Raw genomic sequence first — 15,194 nt, forward strand, 5'->3', positions numbered from 1 at the left:
CCCTTTTGGGGAAGTCCGGGTGTCGTGCCCTCCCACCCCCAGCCACCCACACTGCGTATTCTCGGAGTCTAGCGCCTTGATTCTCCCTCAACCCCTAAGCCGAGTCTGGTGCAAACTGGCTCCACAGGGGCAAAGAGGATTTACCTCCTGTGAAAGCTGGCTGTGGAATAGGAACTCTTGGGCGGGGGGGGAGATGGGGTGCAGTGTGTCTCGCAGTGATTCGACCGGGAAGATCCGGGTGGAGCGCACCCACCCAAACTCCCCTACTGTACTCCAGCTCAGGAACCTACAGGGTTAGATTGGCGGGAGGGGGAGAGGCGGGGAGGGGGTGAACAGTCGTCTCCCACCCCCACTGCCTGGTGGATGTCTGAGCCGCAGGAGCTGGAGTGTGTGTGTGTGTGCTTTTTAGCAGCAAATTGGGGGATCCATTCTGGAAAGAATGTACCCAGTAAGCATAGCTGTACATCCAAAATGCATAATGCCCTCCGCAGGAGATGCAGTGGGTGCTTATTTGTAAGTGGCTCTCCAAGCATACGTGGCAGTGCGTTGCTGAGCAATTTTAATAATTCCAGGCGTCGTTTTCCTCTGTAGACCTCGTCTGTCATTGATCCCCATCTAACACCGCACACACTGGACAAGGGCTCATAGATAACCCATTTTTTTTTTTTTTTCCGTCCTTCCTCTTGTAAATTCTGCCTTCCCAACCTTAGAGAGACGCCTGGCCGCCCGGGACGTGCGTGACGCGGCCCAGGGTACATGGCGTATTGTGCGAGCTAGGCAGCTGTTCCACCTGCCATGACTGAAACACGCAAGACAAGAACACAGTTTGCCCGAGCGCTGCGCCCAAAGAACAGTACGGAAAGGGAGAGGACGTGCGCGCCAGCAAGAGAAAATGATCGGGCTTGCAGTTAATTCATGCTGCGCTCTGACTGTTTACACCCCAGGAACTGGAGTACTGGGCTGTGGGGCTAAGGCTCCTCCTCTTTCCCTGGCTCCCCACTAGCGCCCCTCCCGGGTTCCCAAAGCGGGGGAGGGGGTTACAGAGAGGGAGGGAGAAGGGGGAGGGAGAACGATTCTTTGGCGAATCTCCGCCCACCAGCCCTTTATAATCTCAGGGTCTACGCGGCCGAGGACCCCAGGGCTGCTCTGCTCACAGCCTCCACCACCTCCACTTGGTTCCCCTCCTGCCGCCAGAAGGGCAGGGCTTCGCCGAGCCTTGGCGGGAAAAAGAACCGAGGGGGAGGGATCCTAGCGCAGTATAAAAGAAGCTTTTCGGGGCGTTCTTTCGGACTCGCTGTAGTAATTCCAGCGAGAGACAGAGGGAGTAAGCGGGCGGGTTGGAAGAGCACAGTGTGCAGAGCCGCGCTCCAGGAGTCCTGGGAAGGCAGCTTGGGAGTGAGAGGGGCTTTGCCTTTGGGCCTGCCGCCCCCCGCCCCAGATCTCCAGCTGACCTAGCACCAGCGGTCGCAACCCTCACCCCCTCTGGGAAACTTTGCCCTTTGCAGCGGGCGGACACTTTTGCACTGGAACTTACAATCTGCGAGTGAGGACAGGACTCCCCAAGCGCCGGGGAGGAAATTTTTGTCTATTTGGGGACAGTTTTCTCTGCCTCTGCCCGCGATCCGCTTCCCTGAAAGGAGCTCCTAGCGCTCTTTGAAGGCTGGATATCCTTTGGGCGGTGGAAAATCCGGTAAGCACAGAACTGCTGGTCTTCTAATGTTTTTTTCTCTGCGTCTTGAATGCAGCGGCCGGTCAGGGTAGTCTTTTCTTCCATTCCTGTGCCTTTGACACTTTTCGCAGAGAAGTTGGGGGTAGGCTGGGGTGGAGCTGGGGTGAATCGGAGTCGGGGTAGAGACTTGTCAAGATGACAGAGGAAAAGGGAAAGGAAAAACCGGGGTGCATTTTGAAATTGGGTTCCAGAGGTTACTCTGGGTTGACGCTGATCCCGTCCTATTGGACATTCTTGCTTTACTACATTAATTGCTATTTGTGTCCTTTGGGGAATTGGACCCGGAGGTCGCTTCTTTTTGGTCAGAAACCCTTCGTATTCTGAGGTCTTTGGAGAAAGAATTACCTTTTGCGTGTGGGATCAAGGTTTCGTAGCCTCTGCCTTTTTCTAGTCTCCGGGAGGGCATTTAAATTTCGCCTTAGTGCATTTCTGACAGCCGGAGACCGACTCAGAGGTGCGTCCCGCCCGCCAATCCCCGGTGGCGATTCCAACTTGCCCCTGGTTCTTTTAAGAAGTTGCCATTTGGCTTTAAAAATAGTGGTAATAGTAAAATTTAAACCTGACCTCCTCGGTATTAGGACTTAGTGCTGAGCTAGGCGCAGTGACGGAAGGCAAAATTGGGACAGGGATGTAACCGATTCGTTGGGGGAAACCAGGGGGAATCCTCACATTCCGGCTTGGGATCCGCGGGTATCCCCGCACCCCTGAATTGCTAGGAAGACTGCGGTCAATCGCGATCTGGGCTGTTCTGTAACAGCTGCTACCCTCGGCGGGAGAGGAAAGACGCCCGCTCCGGGTGGTGAATCGCGGCGGGGTCTTTGGCGCAGTGGCGTCGCGAAATAGAGTGTGGAAGGGAGGTGTCCCTGTTATTGAGACCCCCTCCCCTTTTATTTGACGAGGCTTGTTAAAGCCGGAGGCTGAGCTCGCCCCTCCAAGCCAGCAATCGGAAAGAAAAGCCGGCAGAGGAAGGAAGGGGGGCGCGCTGGAGGAGGAGAAAGGGGAGGGCGGAGAGGGGCGGCGGCGCCGGCTTGGTAGGAGCGCGGCGACGGCGAGGGGGACCGGGACCGGGTTGGCGGCGCAGAGAGCTGGAGCGGGAGGGGGGCCTAGCACCGCGGCGCCTCTCGCCTTTCTCCTTCAGGTGGCGCAAAACTTTGCGCCTTGGCTTTTGGCAGACTGTATTCCCTATAGTCGCCTCCCTCAGCCTCTGAAGGAGGCCAAGGCCGATGGCGATTCCTGGGCGTTTTCAGGGATAAGTCCCTGTTCCAAGGAGGCGGGGACTCCGGAGCAGCTGCTGGTCCGTCTGAGCGTAGGGATAGTAGGGAGTGAAAGAGTGCATTCCCCCCTCCCCAATACACATACACCCGAGCGAGCGAGCGCGCGCGCACACACATACACACACACACACACAGAGAGAGAGAGAGAGAGAGAGAGAGAGAGAGAGAGAGAGAGAGAGAGAGAGAGAGAGAGAGAGAGAGAGAGAGACTCTTGGAAGGACAGCAGCACACAGAAAGGGGAGTGGTTCAGGATTGGGGTACGCGCTGCGCCAGGTTTCCGCATCAACCAGAGCTGAGTAACTCTAGCCTTGCTTCCCTCGCTGTGCCCCCTCTAGCAGACAACCACAACGATGCCCCTCAACGTAAGCTTCGCCAACAGGAACTATGACCTCGACTACGACTCGGTGCAGCCCTATTTCATCTGTGACGAGGAAGAGAATTTCTATCACCAGCAACAGCAGAGCGAGCTGCAGCCGCCCGCGCCCAGTGAGGATATCTGGAAGAAATTCGAGCTGCTGCCCACCCCGCCCCTGTCGCCCAGCCGCCGCTCGGGGCTCTGCTCTCCCTCCTATGTTGCGGTTGCTGCGTCCTTCTCCCCAAGGGAGGACGACGACGGTGGCGGCGGCAACTTCTCCACCGCCGATCAGCTGGAGATGGTGACCGAGCTGCTTGGAGGAGATATGGTGAACCAGAGCTTCATCTGCGATCCTGACGACGAGACCTTCATCAAGAACATCATCATCCAGGACTGTATGTGGAGCGGCTTTTCGGCAGCCGCCAAGCTGGTCTCAGAGAAGCTGGCTTCCTACCAGGCTGCGCGCAAAGACAGCGCCAGCCCGAGCCCCGCCCGCGGGCACAGCGGCTGCTCCACCTCTAGCCTGTACCTGCAGGATCTTACCGCTGCGGCGTCCGAGTGCATTGACCCCTCGGTGGTCTTCCCCTACCCGCTCAACGACAGCAGCTCGCCTAAGTCCTGTACCTCGTCCGATTCCACAGCCTTCTCTCCTTCCTCGGACTCGCTGCTGTCCTCCGAGCCCTCCCCACGGGCCAGCCCGGAGCCCCTTGTGCTGCATGAGGAGACACCGCCCACCACCAGCAGCGACTCTGGTAAGCCGCCCCGATTCCCAGCAGGATGGGATGGAGGAGGTTGGATGAATCTTTTCTGTTCATTGGCATTAATTCAATTGACCTCTGGTCTCACCCCGTCTTGCCCTTCTCTGTCTAAGGTGCTTCAGAGATCCCTCCCTCCCCTTCTCCCAGACCGCCCTGGTTGTCAGCCCCCCTCGCCCTTCCCAACCCTCAGGAATTTCATTTGGGTTTTTAAATCTTCTGGCTTATCTTTCAACTCAATCCACTCCCTTTTACCTCTCCTAGGCAGTTTAATTACCCTGGAAAGGGTGTGAATGAGGGTGAGCGAGCTGAACCCTGGGAGAGTGAATGAATTACCTGCTTCTTTTGACTTCCGGAAAGAGATTTGAATTTTAATGGCTAAGTTTGTACAAGACCCAAAAGAAACTGTGAAGAAGCGGGGCACCCTTTAACCTCAGTTCCAGGCACTAGTGAAAGTTTTTTAAAGAGTTGAGGGGCTGGGTTTTTTGTTGGTTTGTTTGTTGTCCTTTCATCCTGTTTTGAACACTTCAAAGTCAGTCCTGTCCAATCTGAATTTTTTTTTCTCCTCCTTCCACCCCCCACCCAACCAGGACGTTTGGCAAAGCTGCAAGATGTTTTTATTATTGCACTCCCCGTAAAACAGGGAGTTGCTAAAGTCAGAGCCAGAGGTTTGCAGCTATCACTCACAGCACCTGAAGGGTTCTCGGTAAAGTCCCTTAAAAATAGGAGGGGCTTGGGAATATGCTTTGCTTTGGGTGTGTCTGAAGCCTCATTAAGTCTTAGGTAAGAATTGGCATGCATGCCATGTCCTGGTACATGGTAATTTTCTCACCTGTGCCCTAACCCTGTTCTTCTGCCTTTCTGGGGAGAAGGGAAGATGGTGTCTAGATCTGGTTCGTTTTTATTTCCTTCAGAATCCTTGGTGACATCCATCCTTGGTATTTGCATAGCACTGGTCAAATCTTATGTAAGGAGGCATTCATTACTAACAGTGAACTTCCAATTCTTTCCTTTAGAGGAAGAACAAGAAGATGAGGAAATTGATGTGGTGTCTGTGGAAAAGAGGCAGCCCTCTGCCAAAAGGTCCGAATCAGGGTCATCCCCCTCAGGAGGCCACGGCAAACCTCCACACAGCCCACTGGTGCTCAAGAGGTGCCATGTCTCCACTCATCAGCACAATTATGCAGCGCCCCCCTCCACGAGGAAGGACTATCCAGCCGCCAAGAGGGCCAAGTTGGACAGTGGCAGGGTCCTGAAACAGATCAGCAACAACCGCAAATGTGTCAGCCCCAGGTCCTCAGACACTGAGGAGAACGACAAGAGGAGGACGCACAACGTCTTGGAACGTCAGAGGAGGAACGAGCTGAAGCGCAGCTTTTTTGCCCTGCGTGACCAGATCCCAGAGTTGGAAAACAACGAAAAGGCCCCCAAGGTAGTTATCCTCAAAAAAGCCACCGCCTACATCCTGTCCATCCAAGCAGAAGAACACAAGCTCATCTCAGAAAAGGACTTACTGAGGAAGCGGAGAGAACAGTTGAAACACAAACTCGAACAGCTTCGGAACTCTGGTGCATGAATTGACTTCTCAGCGAGGAGGAGCCTGAATCACTCGTTGACTTCTCACTCCTTACTCAGGGAGAGTAGGGAGAATGGTTCCTTCTTAGAACTGATATCAGCGCTGGACTTCAAATGCATGCTCAAAGCCTAACCTCACAACCTTGGCTGAGGCTTTGGGACTGTAAGCTTCAGCCATAAATGTTAACTGCCTCAAACTTTAGGCATAAAAGAACTTTTTTTTTATGCTTCCCATCTTTTTTTTTCTTTTAACAGATTTGTATTTAAATTGTTTTTAAAAAAATCTTAAAAGTTTACCCACTTTGCCTATGTAAATAGGACCCTTAAATGTAAATAACTTTAATAAAACGTTTATAACAGTTATACAAGATTTTAAGACATGTATTATAAACCATAATTTTTTTTATTTAAATACATTTTCATTTTTAAAGTTGATTTTTTTCTATTGTTTTTAGAAAAAAATAAAATAATTGGAAAAAATACAAACGAGTCAACCCTTATGCTTTCTTTCCCCTCTCGATTTTCTCTTCCTCAATTACAGATGAACAGAATTCAACCATTTTCCCAAGGTGGACTTATAAAGCTGGGAAGAGCTAGCCTAAGAAAGGCAAGGGGGTTTCTTTGTTAAAATGGGGCTGGGGGCCTCAAGGCCTTTAAGTTCCTGGGGTTAAGAGACACTTCCTGCAAATGGTGATAAGAACCAGAGTTGATAGTTAGGAAAGGGCAAAAGGCCGGTGAGGTTAGAGGCAGGAGAAGGAGAAGCAGGAGAGGTTAAAGATAACAGTTAAATATACTGAGAGGGAAGGGATGGCAAAATCCCCTGCAGTTAACCTACGCCATTCCTCCATTCACTTCAAGCCATGGAGGGACTCTGCCCTGCAGAGGAGTTGATGGGGGAAGGGAGGGAGCCACCTTTTGTTCTTAGCCAGCTGCTCCCTGGTGGCTGTCCCTTCCCCACACTTAGCTCCTAAGCCTCAAAAGAACCTGTGGAAGGAATGCTACCACTGCCTACGTCTAACCTGGTTTCCAAAATGAGCTGTAAAAGTTCAGAGAGGGCTACAGCACTCAATGCGTGAAGACATCTTGAAAACAAGTCATGCTGCCATGCCTTTGCTCATCGCTGTGTCCTCAGCTGGGGAAAGCTGCTGGTGAGAGGCCTGAGAATGAACTTGTTCCAGGCACCCTTTTGAGCTTTGACTTAGAAGACTACGGCAGGTAGTGCTGTAGTAAAAGAGGGACCGATTTCCTCCTACCACACAGATAGAAGCAGGCATGAAATGACACATCTCTGCACCCAAGGGACTCAGCATCAATTTAACACTTAGTTCATCCAGTAAGAATAACCCTGCTACCTATGAGAACGGGACTCATTTAAGTTTCAGTCTTCAGATCTGCTTGGGCATCAGTTCCCCTCTTTTTGTTGGTGGGTTTTCTGGGGTTTTGTGGGAGTTTTGGGGGGGGTGGGGTGGGAAGTTAGGCCGTTGGCTGCTGCTTAGCCTTTTACTCTGAGGAGCACATAGCTCATTCACCTCTGCCTTACCCATTATTTATTTATTTTACATCAGATCCCTGCTTGCCCCTGGGAAGGAGCCAGTTTGGAAATGCTACTGTTCAGATCATAAAATAAAACATACTTAGGCTTTGTCATGTGAGTCATGAAACTCTCCTTCCACCCAAGCACTTTCACACACTCATGACACACGCTCATCATTAGTCCATGGGAAGGCATTTTGGAATGGGTGTCTTTATTAATTATACGTCTCTGAAAACCCGCAGACGAAGCCAGAAACTGGAACATGTCCATAGAGGCCGAGGAAAGGGACCCTAAATGTTCTAAATGACTTAATCGTCTCAAAGCAGGTCTCTAGCATCCTATCCTGGCTTTGGGACTTCAGCTTTCATCACTCAGAAGCCAATAACTGTGCCTTTGGCCTCCTAAGAGATTCTATTCAAACATCTAACATTCGGTTCTTCATCTTTCTTTTGGGCTCTTTGAGACCCATCCTGAGCTTCAAACTGTCACACCCTCTATCCTGAATTCAAAGGAGAACACAAAACCCAGACGTTGAGTAGTTCAAAGGGTAACAAAAGCGGGGTGCTCTTAAACTGTTCCGTCTGTGCCCTTTTGTGGCCCTAGGCTGGAGTGCAGCCCTGGGATGACTCACTTGAGAACTGGGAAGAGGTTAGGTTGAATCACTAAGTCCGGGCAAGCCCAAAGAGTAGGAAAGCAGTCCTCCTTAGGAAAACAACTCCCACTTCCAAATGATCAGGAAACAGATTTAAAGATCCAGAGTTTGGCTGTGAGGAATGGAAGGGAAGTATCCCACGTGCCTATCAGGGCACCTTTCAGCTTTACCAAGTCAGAGAATGATGTTCTGAAAACAGAACATCAGCCAACTTCCTTCCAGAAAGTCAGGAAGGCTCTCATAGCCAGTCTGGACTCCCAGGGGTCTGGAACATTGTGCAATCAAATTTGTACGTAACAATCAAGATGGGGGAAGAGCTTTCAACTCGGTCTGGACTATACAAAACTTAGCTAATCTCTGCCGTTTAGCCATGACATTGGAATTGAGGGCTCTCCCAGAGGATTCCTAGGATGATGATGCTCAGGGATAGAATGAGGAAGGAGGTGTTATTTCACGATGCCATTTGGGAGCAACAATGGAGACCAACATTATAGAGCAATCAATCAAACTTTAAGATGAACAAAATTTTCATAATCCTAGCATAGTACTTGGATCATTCATTCCAAGCTTGGACATGTAAGTAGAGTCCTCTGCTGGTCTTTAAGACAATCTTTGGCAGGGCGGCGGTGATGCACACCTTCAATCCCAGCACTTGAGAGGCAGAGGCAAGCGGATCTCTGTGAGTTCGAGGCCAGCCTGGTCTACAAGAGCTAGTTCCAGGACAGACTCCAAAGCTACAGAGAAACCCTGTCTCAAGGGAAAAAAAAAAAAAAAAGACAGTCTTTGGAACTAAACCTGGGAAAGAAGACAGAAAAAAAAGTGGGGGGATTTTCTGGTTTGTTTACAATAACCAATGATTCATTCCATTAATAATTTAATTTTTTGATATGACTGTTAAAGGACCCTGAAGCATTTCGCCCCAACCAAAACTAATCCTTAGGTTATAACACAGTGGAAGATGGTCCTCAATCCTGTCTGTAAATAATCACTAGGCACCTTCTGGGAACAAACATTTCATTTAAGGTTAGAGAGCAGTCGAGGTCTCTTTCAAAGGATGTAGAGTGTAGAAACAAAATCAACAAGACAGGACAGGGGCTTCTTTTAAACAAAGAAGCCTGGACTGCGGTTGTATTTCATTGATAGGACACTTGCCTGGCACATAGAAGGACCAGAGCTTGATCGCCAACACTACACAAATAAATAAAACTAGACCAAAAGGATGCCCCTACTCACTACCAAAGCTTTAACAAGTTTCTATTGTGGCTGTTGTTCAATCTCTTTCCGGAGAAGTCCAAAGAATTTAGGGAAAATAATCCGGTAATAGTGGCTTTGCCAAACTGGTATGAGCTGACTAAATGACTGCGTGGACTTCCCTTTTGAGTTTGGTTTCACTCAATATTAGGCTACACTAAGCTCTTTAGGAAGACAAGGCTGAGGGGAACAAGTGTTAATGGGATGTAGATCTTCTGAGGCTGAAAAGAATGTCCTTTGTCTCAAAACAATGCCTAGGGGCTCCACCACAATCCGGCAAGACTCTGCTGGTTGTCACCCCATCTCCTCCTGAAAGGCTGAACACTCTAGTGCAGCCAAAGCTCTGTAGGGTTTGGGGACCGGGATCTTTGGGGAAAGCTATGTCAGAATACACCTGTCACCTGTTTTCTGCGTGACCTCCACAACCACCTCAGCTGGAGGACAGTGGTTGAATGTGACAATACTGAAGCTTTTATAGGGACATGTTAAATTGCTGGCCCAAAGACACATAACACTAACAATAATAGCAGTTAATGTCTACTGTGTGCTGAAAAATTGACATACATTATCTCATTTTAGTCTCAAAGCAACTCCTTTTGTTTGTTTGTTTGGTTGGTTGGTTGGTTTGGTTTTGGTTTCTTTGAGACAGGGGTTTCTCTGTGTATCCCTCGCTATCCTGGAACTCACTCTATAGACCAGGCTGGCCTCGAACTCGAATTTGAACATAGTGAATTTCTGCCTCCCAAGTGCTGGGATTAAAGGCATTCACAACAATCCCCAGTTTGCCTCAAAGCAACACTTAAGAAGTAAATTCTATTTCTTTTTTTTGGGGGGGGGGGGCAATCTCACTATGTAGCCCTGACTAGTCTAGAACTCAGAGAGCTGCCTGCCCCTCCCTGCTGAGTACTGGGTTTAAAGATGTGTGCCTCCAGACCTAGCAGTAAATTCTACTTTTAATGCCCATTTTGTATACAAGACTGAGACTGTAAGCTGTTGATTTGTTTGCGTTCACGAAACTGAAACATAGTGAAAGCAGAAATTTAGATTATTTATTCAGTCACACAGAGTTGAGTCCCTACTATGCGCTCATACTAAGCATGTGTGTGTGTTTAGGGAAGGGGGGGATAATAATAAATAAGACATAGCAGCAGATCCTGCCCCAGGCATTTGTAGTCTGGCAGAGAACAAAGAAAGCACCAAACGCTGAGGTTCTTTTTAAAGGTGCTATTCTTAATTTATTGCAATGGGAATAGACTCTAGGGCCTCATGCATGCTAGGTAAGTGTTCTATGATGAGCAACAACCCACACAGACTGTGGGTCCTTTTATTAAACGTTTCAGAACTGGAGAGATGGCTCAATGGTTAAAAAGCACTGGCTGTTCTTCTAGGAGACCCGGGTTCAATTCCCAGCGCCCACATGGCAGCTCACAACTGCCTGTAACTCTAGTTCCAGGAGATCTGATACCTTCACACCAATGCACATAAAATAAAGTTAAGTAAATTTTAAAACAAGTTTCAGGGCCCTTCTAACACAATAGGTGGGAGTTCAAGTCCTGGGAACAAGGAATGAGAACAGATTAAGGAAGTCCTGAGAAAGAAGCTAAAGGCAAAGTCTCAACAGCAGAAAACAGCAAAGCCCGAATGAGGGAGAGCTAATGCCAAAAACAATGCTTTGTCTTAGGGCAGCAAGAAGTACATCAAGGATGCACTGGGTTAGGAGAGAGGCTGCTTCTCCAGGCCACTCCTTTTGTCTCCACCCACCCACCCAGTATCCACCAGGATACTTCATCTTCTTGAGACAATGCCTATAGTTAGCTAATTAGCTCTCTGAGCATCCAGCCCTCCTACAGTACTTTGGGTTTTGTTTGCTTTTGAAACAAGATCTCACTATGCAGGCCAGGCTGGCCTCAAACTCTCAAACCTCCTGCCTCAGCCCCTTGGGTGTTAGGATTATCATTAGCCTGGGACACCATGCCCCAAGTTTCATGCAGGATTTTCTCCAGGAATTTCCACAGTGTGACTCTCGGATACAATTAGATTTATATTCTCAGTTAGGATCCTATTTTTGTTTTGTTTTGACTTATTTTGGTACGTGGTTTTGTTTTTGTTTTGAGATAGAGTCTCATATTGCCCAGAATGGACTTGAACTGTACGTTTGGGGATAAATTCAAACCTCAGGACCTTCTACCATCTCCCAAAATGCTAGGATTACAGGCTTGCACCATTGACTCTCCCAGAAAATGTTCTAATGGGTCCTGGAACTTGATGAAATCTGAGAACAACTGTCTCACCACAGCAAACTGAGCCATCTTTTCAAATCACAGACACGCTGGGCCCTTGCTTATTGTAAACCTCTTCGGTGGATTCCTGCTACCTACTGGATGAAGTCTAAAGCCATCCTCCTATCCTCTCTGATACAAACCCTCACCACCCAGCCATCCACACAGCAGCAGCAGCCAGTTAGCCTGACTCAACCTTCTGTGTTCACCGTTAGTAACATTGAGACAAGGCCAGTTTGGGGATTCTACCTCCATCCTTCCAGATCACGTGTCCTGCTCATCAGATCAATATCGGGAAGGATGGAATCTCCTTGGTCTTTCTCAATTAGTGCCTGGCATGAAAGCGCAGTTCAGTTCTTCTTTAAACGGCTGTGCAAAGGGTTTTTTGGATGATGCCCCTGGACTGACTTGTGCAGGAGGTGAAGTAAAAACAAAGTTACTTCAGGCTGCATAGCTAGAAAGGCAAGGAAAGAAACAGGTACATGGAGTGAAGGAAAGGGTTCTGACTGGGCGTGCTTTGCATGATTTGATTTGGAGCTGATAAGACAGGTGTAATGGGTTTCCATGATGGTAGACTAGACTCGAGAGGGAAAGAATTACAGACAGAAGAGAAAAAGGAATCCAAATGGCCAGTCACAGGTGGGATGCTCAGTGTCTGGAGCCCTCTCTGCGCTGTGTGTAGAATATGACCAAACGTGAAGAGGAACGCTTCCTCTCCTCCAGGTAAGGATTGCTGGTGGTGCCCTCACTGGCCAGGCAATTCCCATCCTTGGGCCCCCACAGGTCTCTACCACCACAAGTTCTCACATCAGTCTTTGGAGAAATCCATGTTTAAATCCCCACCCTGCCCCCAGCCACCCCTGCTAGGCTTTTGAGACAGGGTCTCTGTTTTGCAACGCTCTGGCTGTCCTCGAAGGAAGAAGGGAGTGAAGAAATGAAGGAAGGGAGGGAGGGAAGGAAAGGACAGATGTTAATTTACGTGCCTGAAATATGACTGAATCCAGGGCTCAAACATGGACTTCAGGATCCTCTCTGTAGCTTCGTCACAAACACAATTGTCTCACAGCTGCCAGGAGCTAGCTATAGGCTGTTGTTGATTCCTTAAAGATTTTATTTTATTTTTTAAATTTTTATTTGAGGTTTTTTTTTTTTTTCGGGGGAAGCGGGGGAGTGGAATTGTTGAGACAGAGTCTCACTCTGTAACCCCAAATGCCTGCAACGGTCCTGCCTCATCTTCCTAAATGGTGTTGTACTAAGGCACTGACTTTGACTATGGAAGAATAAAGACCCCTCCTTTGCAGCCAGAAGAAAGCAGCAGAAAGGATTATGTTTGGTCTTCTGAAGCCATGTGCCCACCCTTCGACCAACTAATAGGCTTAGTTAATGGAGTCCTGCCCCTCCTGTGGTAGAGTCGGATTCTGTGGTTGTCAGTCTGTCAGTCTCAAGGGAAAGGGAAGGTGTTTGCAGGAATTAAAGGTCAAAATAAGAAAAGGAGAAGCAGGCAATGGGGCACGCCTTTGTCCCAGCCCTCAAAAGAAAACTTGCTTGCAGAGGCAGGCTGATCTCTTAAGAGTTCAAGGCCAGCTTGTTCTACAGAGCGAGTTCCAGGACAGCCAGGGCTACACAGAGGAAAACCAAAAAAAGAAAAAGAAAAAAGACTGTCCCCTAATTGAATGCTAGATCATTATGGTTCTCAATGCTCAGAGATAGAAGGAAGAGCATGTTGTTTCTTAAAATCCTAATTCTTCACATACAGAAGAGAACTTTTTGTAAACGAGAGATTCTCATGTTCCATCTTAGAGCTACTGAAACAGTCTGAAGGGTGAAGCCTTGGGGCCTGTGATTTTCTGAAGTTCTGTGTGTGAGGGGCTGAAAAGCAAATACAGCCGAGGCCCTGGGTCATACGGTTAAATAAGTGTACTCTACCACCGCGACCAGAAGTGCCCGCAGATAATCTATCTACTCAACACAATTTTTTTTTCTGCCCTCCTGTTCAGGGTTGAGACAAGGACCATGCAACATGCTGCTGGGACAGTCTTGGCCTGTTTTGGAAGGGTAGCCTCTACAGAAGGAGTAGTCTTCCTGGGCTGGGGATGTAATAAGCACTAGAGCCCTTGCATAGCATCAGGAAGCCCACACGCAGCTAGCTCCTCAGGGATCTCTCTACTTATCTGTGGCACAGTTGTTTTAAGACATCAGGTATTCTAGGAGATAAGATTTGTTCCCTTGCTTTTCTGGAACCCAAAATGATCTCCTAAACCCACAAGCCATTAGCACTGGAATGGATCTTCCAAACTGATCCCGACTCCAGCTCTGCACAGATCTTGCTTTCATATCCAAGAACTCCCCCAGTCCATGGGCTGTGCACAAAAGCTTCAGTGTGGAAGAGCCACACTCCATCACTTAGCAGACAAGGCTTACACTGAACAAGTATTTACACAACTAATTAACCAGAGTATTTTCAGGGTGCAAAATAGTGGGGCAAGGACAAAGCATGGCTTATCAAGTTGTGGTAGGCCCAAGCTCCTCCCCCTGTATGAAGGCTGCACAAGGCAACCCAGTATGAGGAATAGGTTCCTAAAAGTCAGCCAAAGCATGGAATATCAAGTTGCAGTGGGACCAAGCTCCTCCCCTTGTATTAGGGCTGGGCCAAAGTGTTGAGGAAAGCCCCTGATTCCATTTTTGGAAGTCCCATGAGTAGACCAAGCAACACAACTGTCACATACATGGAAAGAGCCTACGTCGATCCCATGTATGTTCCCTGGTTGTCGGTTCAGACTATGTGAACTGACAGAGCATCTGATAACCTCGAGGTTCAGGGAAAGTGTTCAGCCAGGATACAGATGGTGATTGTAAATCAAGCATGTTGAATATCTTGAGGCCCTGATATGACAGAGAGAGAGAGAGAGAGAGAGAGAGAGAGAGAGAGAGAGAGAGAGAGAGAGAGAGAGAGAGAGAGAGAGAGAGAGAGAGAGAAACTTCCTAGGGGGACAGAAAGTAAGCGGGGATATAAGGAGGAGGAAGAACAAAGGGATGTCCATCTTTGGATGATGCACAGGGTGATTCCAAGCCTTGCAGGGACTTGGACCATTGTTTAAAAAAATGAACTCCAAAACAGAAGCAGTCCTCTAGAGTTTCCTGGACTGGGTGGTTATGATGGCAACCTATCCACTGTCGTAAGTATGGTGTAGTGGGAAGCCACAGCGCTGAAAGCCAAAACACTAGCTGCGTGTGCTGTCATCACCTCCCCCAGACCCCAGTGCCCTGTCTATAACCAGGGTCAGGAGCAGAAAAGACAATCATATAGACTGTGAAGAATATAACTATGAAAGCAAACATAATAGCACTGATATTTGCAGGGATTTTTTTGTGTCCTAGTATAATACCGATAACTTGGATTTTCTCACCAATTTGTTTTTCTTTCTTTCTTTCTTTCTTTCTTTCTTTCTTTCTTTCTTTCTTTCTTTCTTTCTTTCTTTTTTTTTTCTTCTTTTTTTCTTTCTTTTTCTTTTCTTTTCTTTTCTTTTTTTGAGACATAGTCTTTCTGTGTAGTCCTGTCTGCATTAGAACTCACAATATTGACCAGGTTGACCTCAGACTTACAGACCTTCCTGCCTTCCAAGTACTAAGATTATAGACATGCACCACCATTCCTGGATTCTCACCAATTCTTTTCTTTTTTTTAATTAAATTTATTTTTTTTTACATCCTGACTGCAGTTTCCCCTCCCTCCTCTCTTTGCATCTCCCAACCCCCACCTCTGCTCTGCCCCCCCATTCCCAATCCTCTC

General features: G+C 48.3%; 1 protein-coding gene across 2 annotated transcripts; it reads left to right on the forward strand.

The window, feature by feature from the left end:
- The first annotated feature begins 1,226 nt into the window (after positions 1-1,226).
- Myc (MYC proto-oncogene, bHLH transcription factor) lies at positions 1,227-6,170 on the forward strand. Of its 2 annotated transcripts, none has more exons than XM_038342612.2 (3): positions 1,227-1,690; positions 3,342-4,110; positions 5,130-6,170. In XM_038342612.2, exons 2-3 carry the CDS (start codon positions 3,354-3,356, stop codon positions 5,687-5,689), a joined length of 1,317 nt encoding a protein of 438 aa, XP_038198540.1. In that variant the 5' UTR covers positions 1,227-1,690; positions 3,342-3,353; the 3' UTR covers positions 5,690-6,170. The 2 variants fall into 2 exon arrangements, with proteins under 2 accessions (XP_038198540.1, XP_038198539.1); XM_038342611.2 differs by having other exon boundaries at positions 1,231-1,690; positions 3,339-4,110.
- Positions 6,171-15,194: the final 9,024 nt, after the last annotated feature.

The sequence above is a fragment of the Arvicola amphibius genome, chromosome 9, assembly GCF_903992535.2.
Source record: "Arvicola amphibius chromosome 9, mArvAmp1.2, whole genome shotgun sequence".
NCBI lineage: Eukaryota > Metazoa > Chordata > Mammalia > Rodentia > Cricetidae > Arvicola > Arvicola amphibius.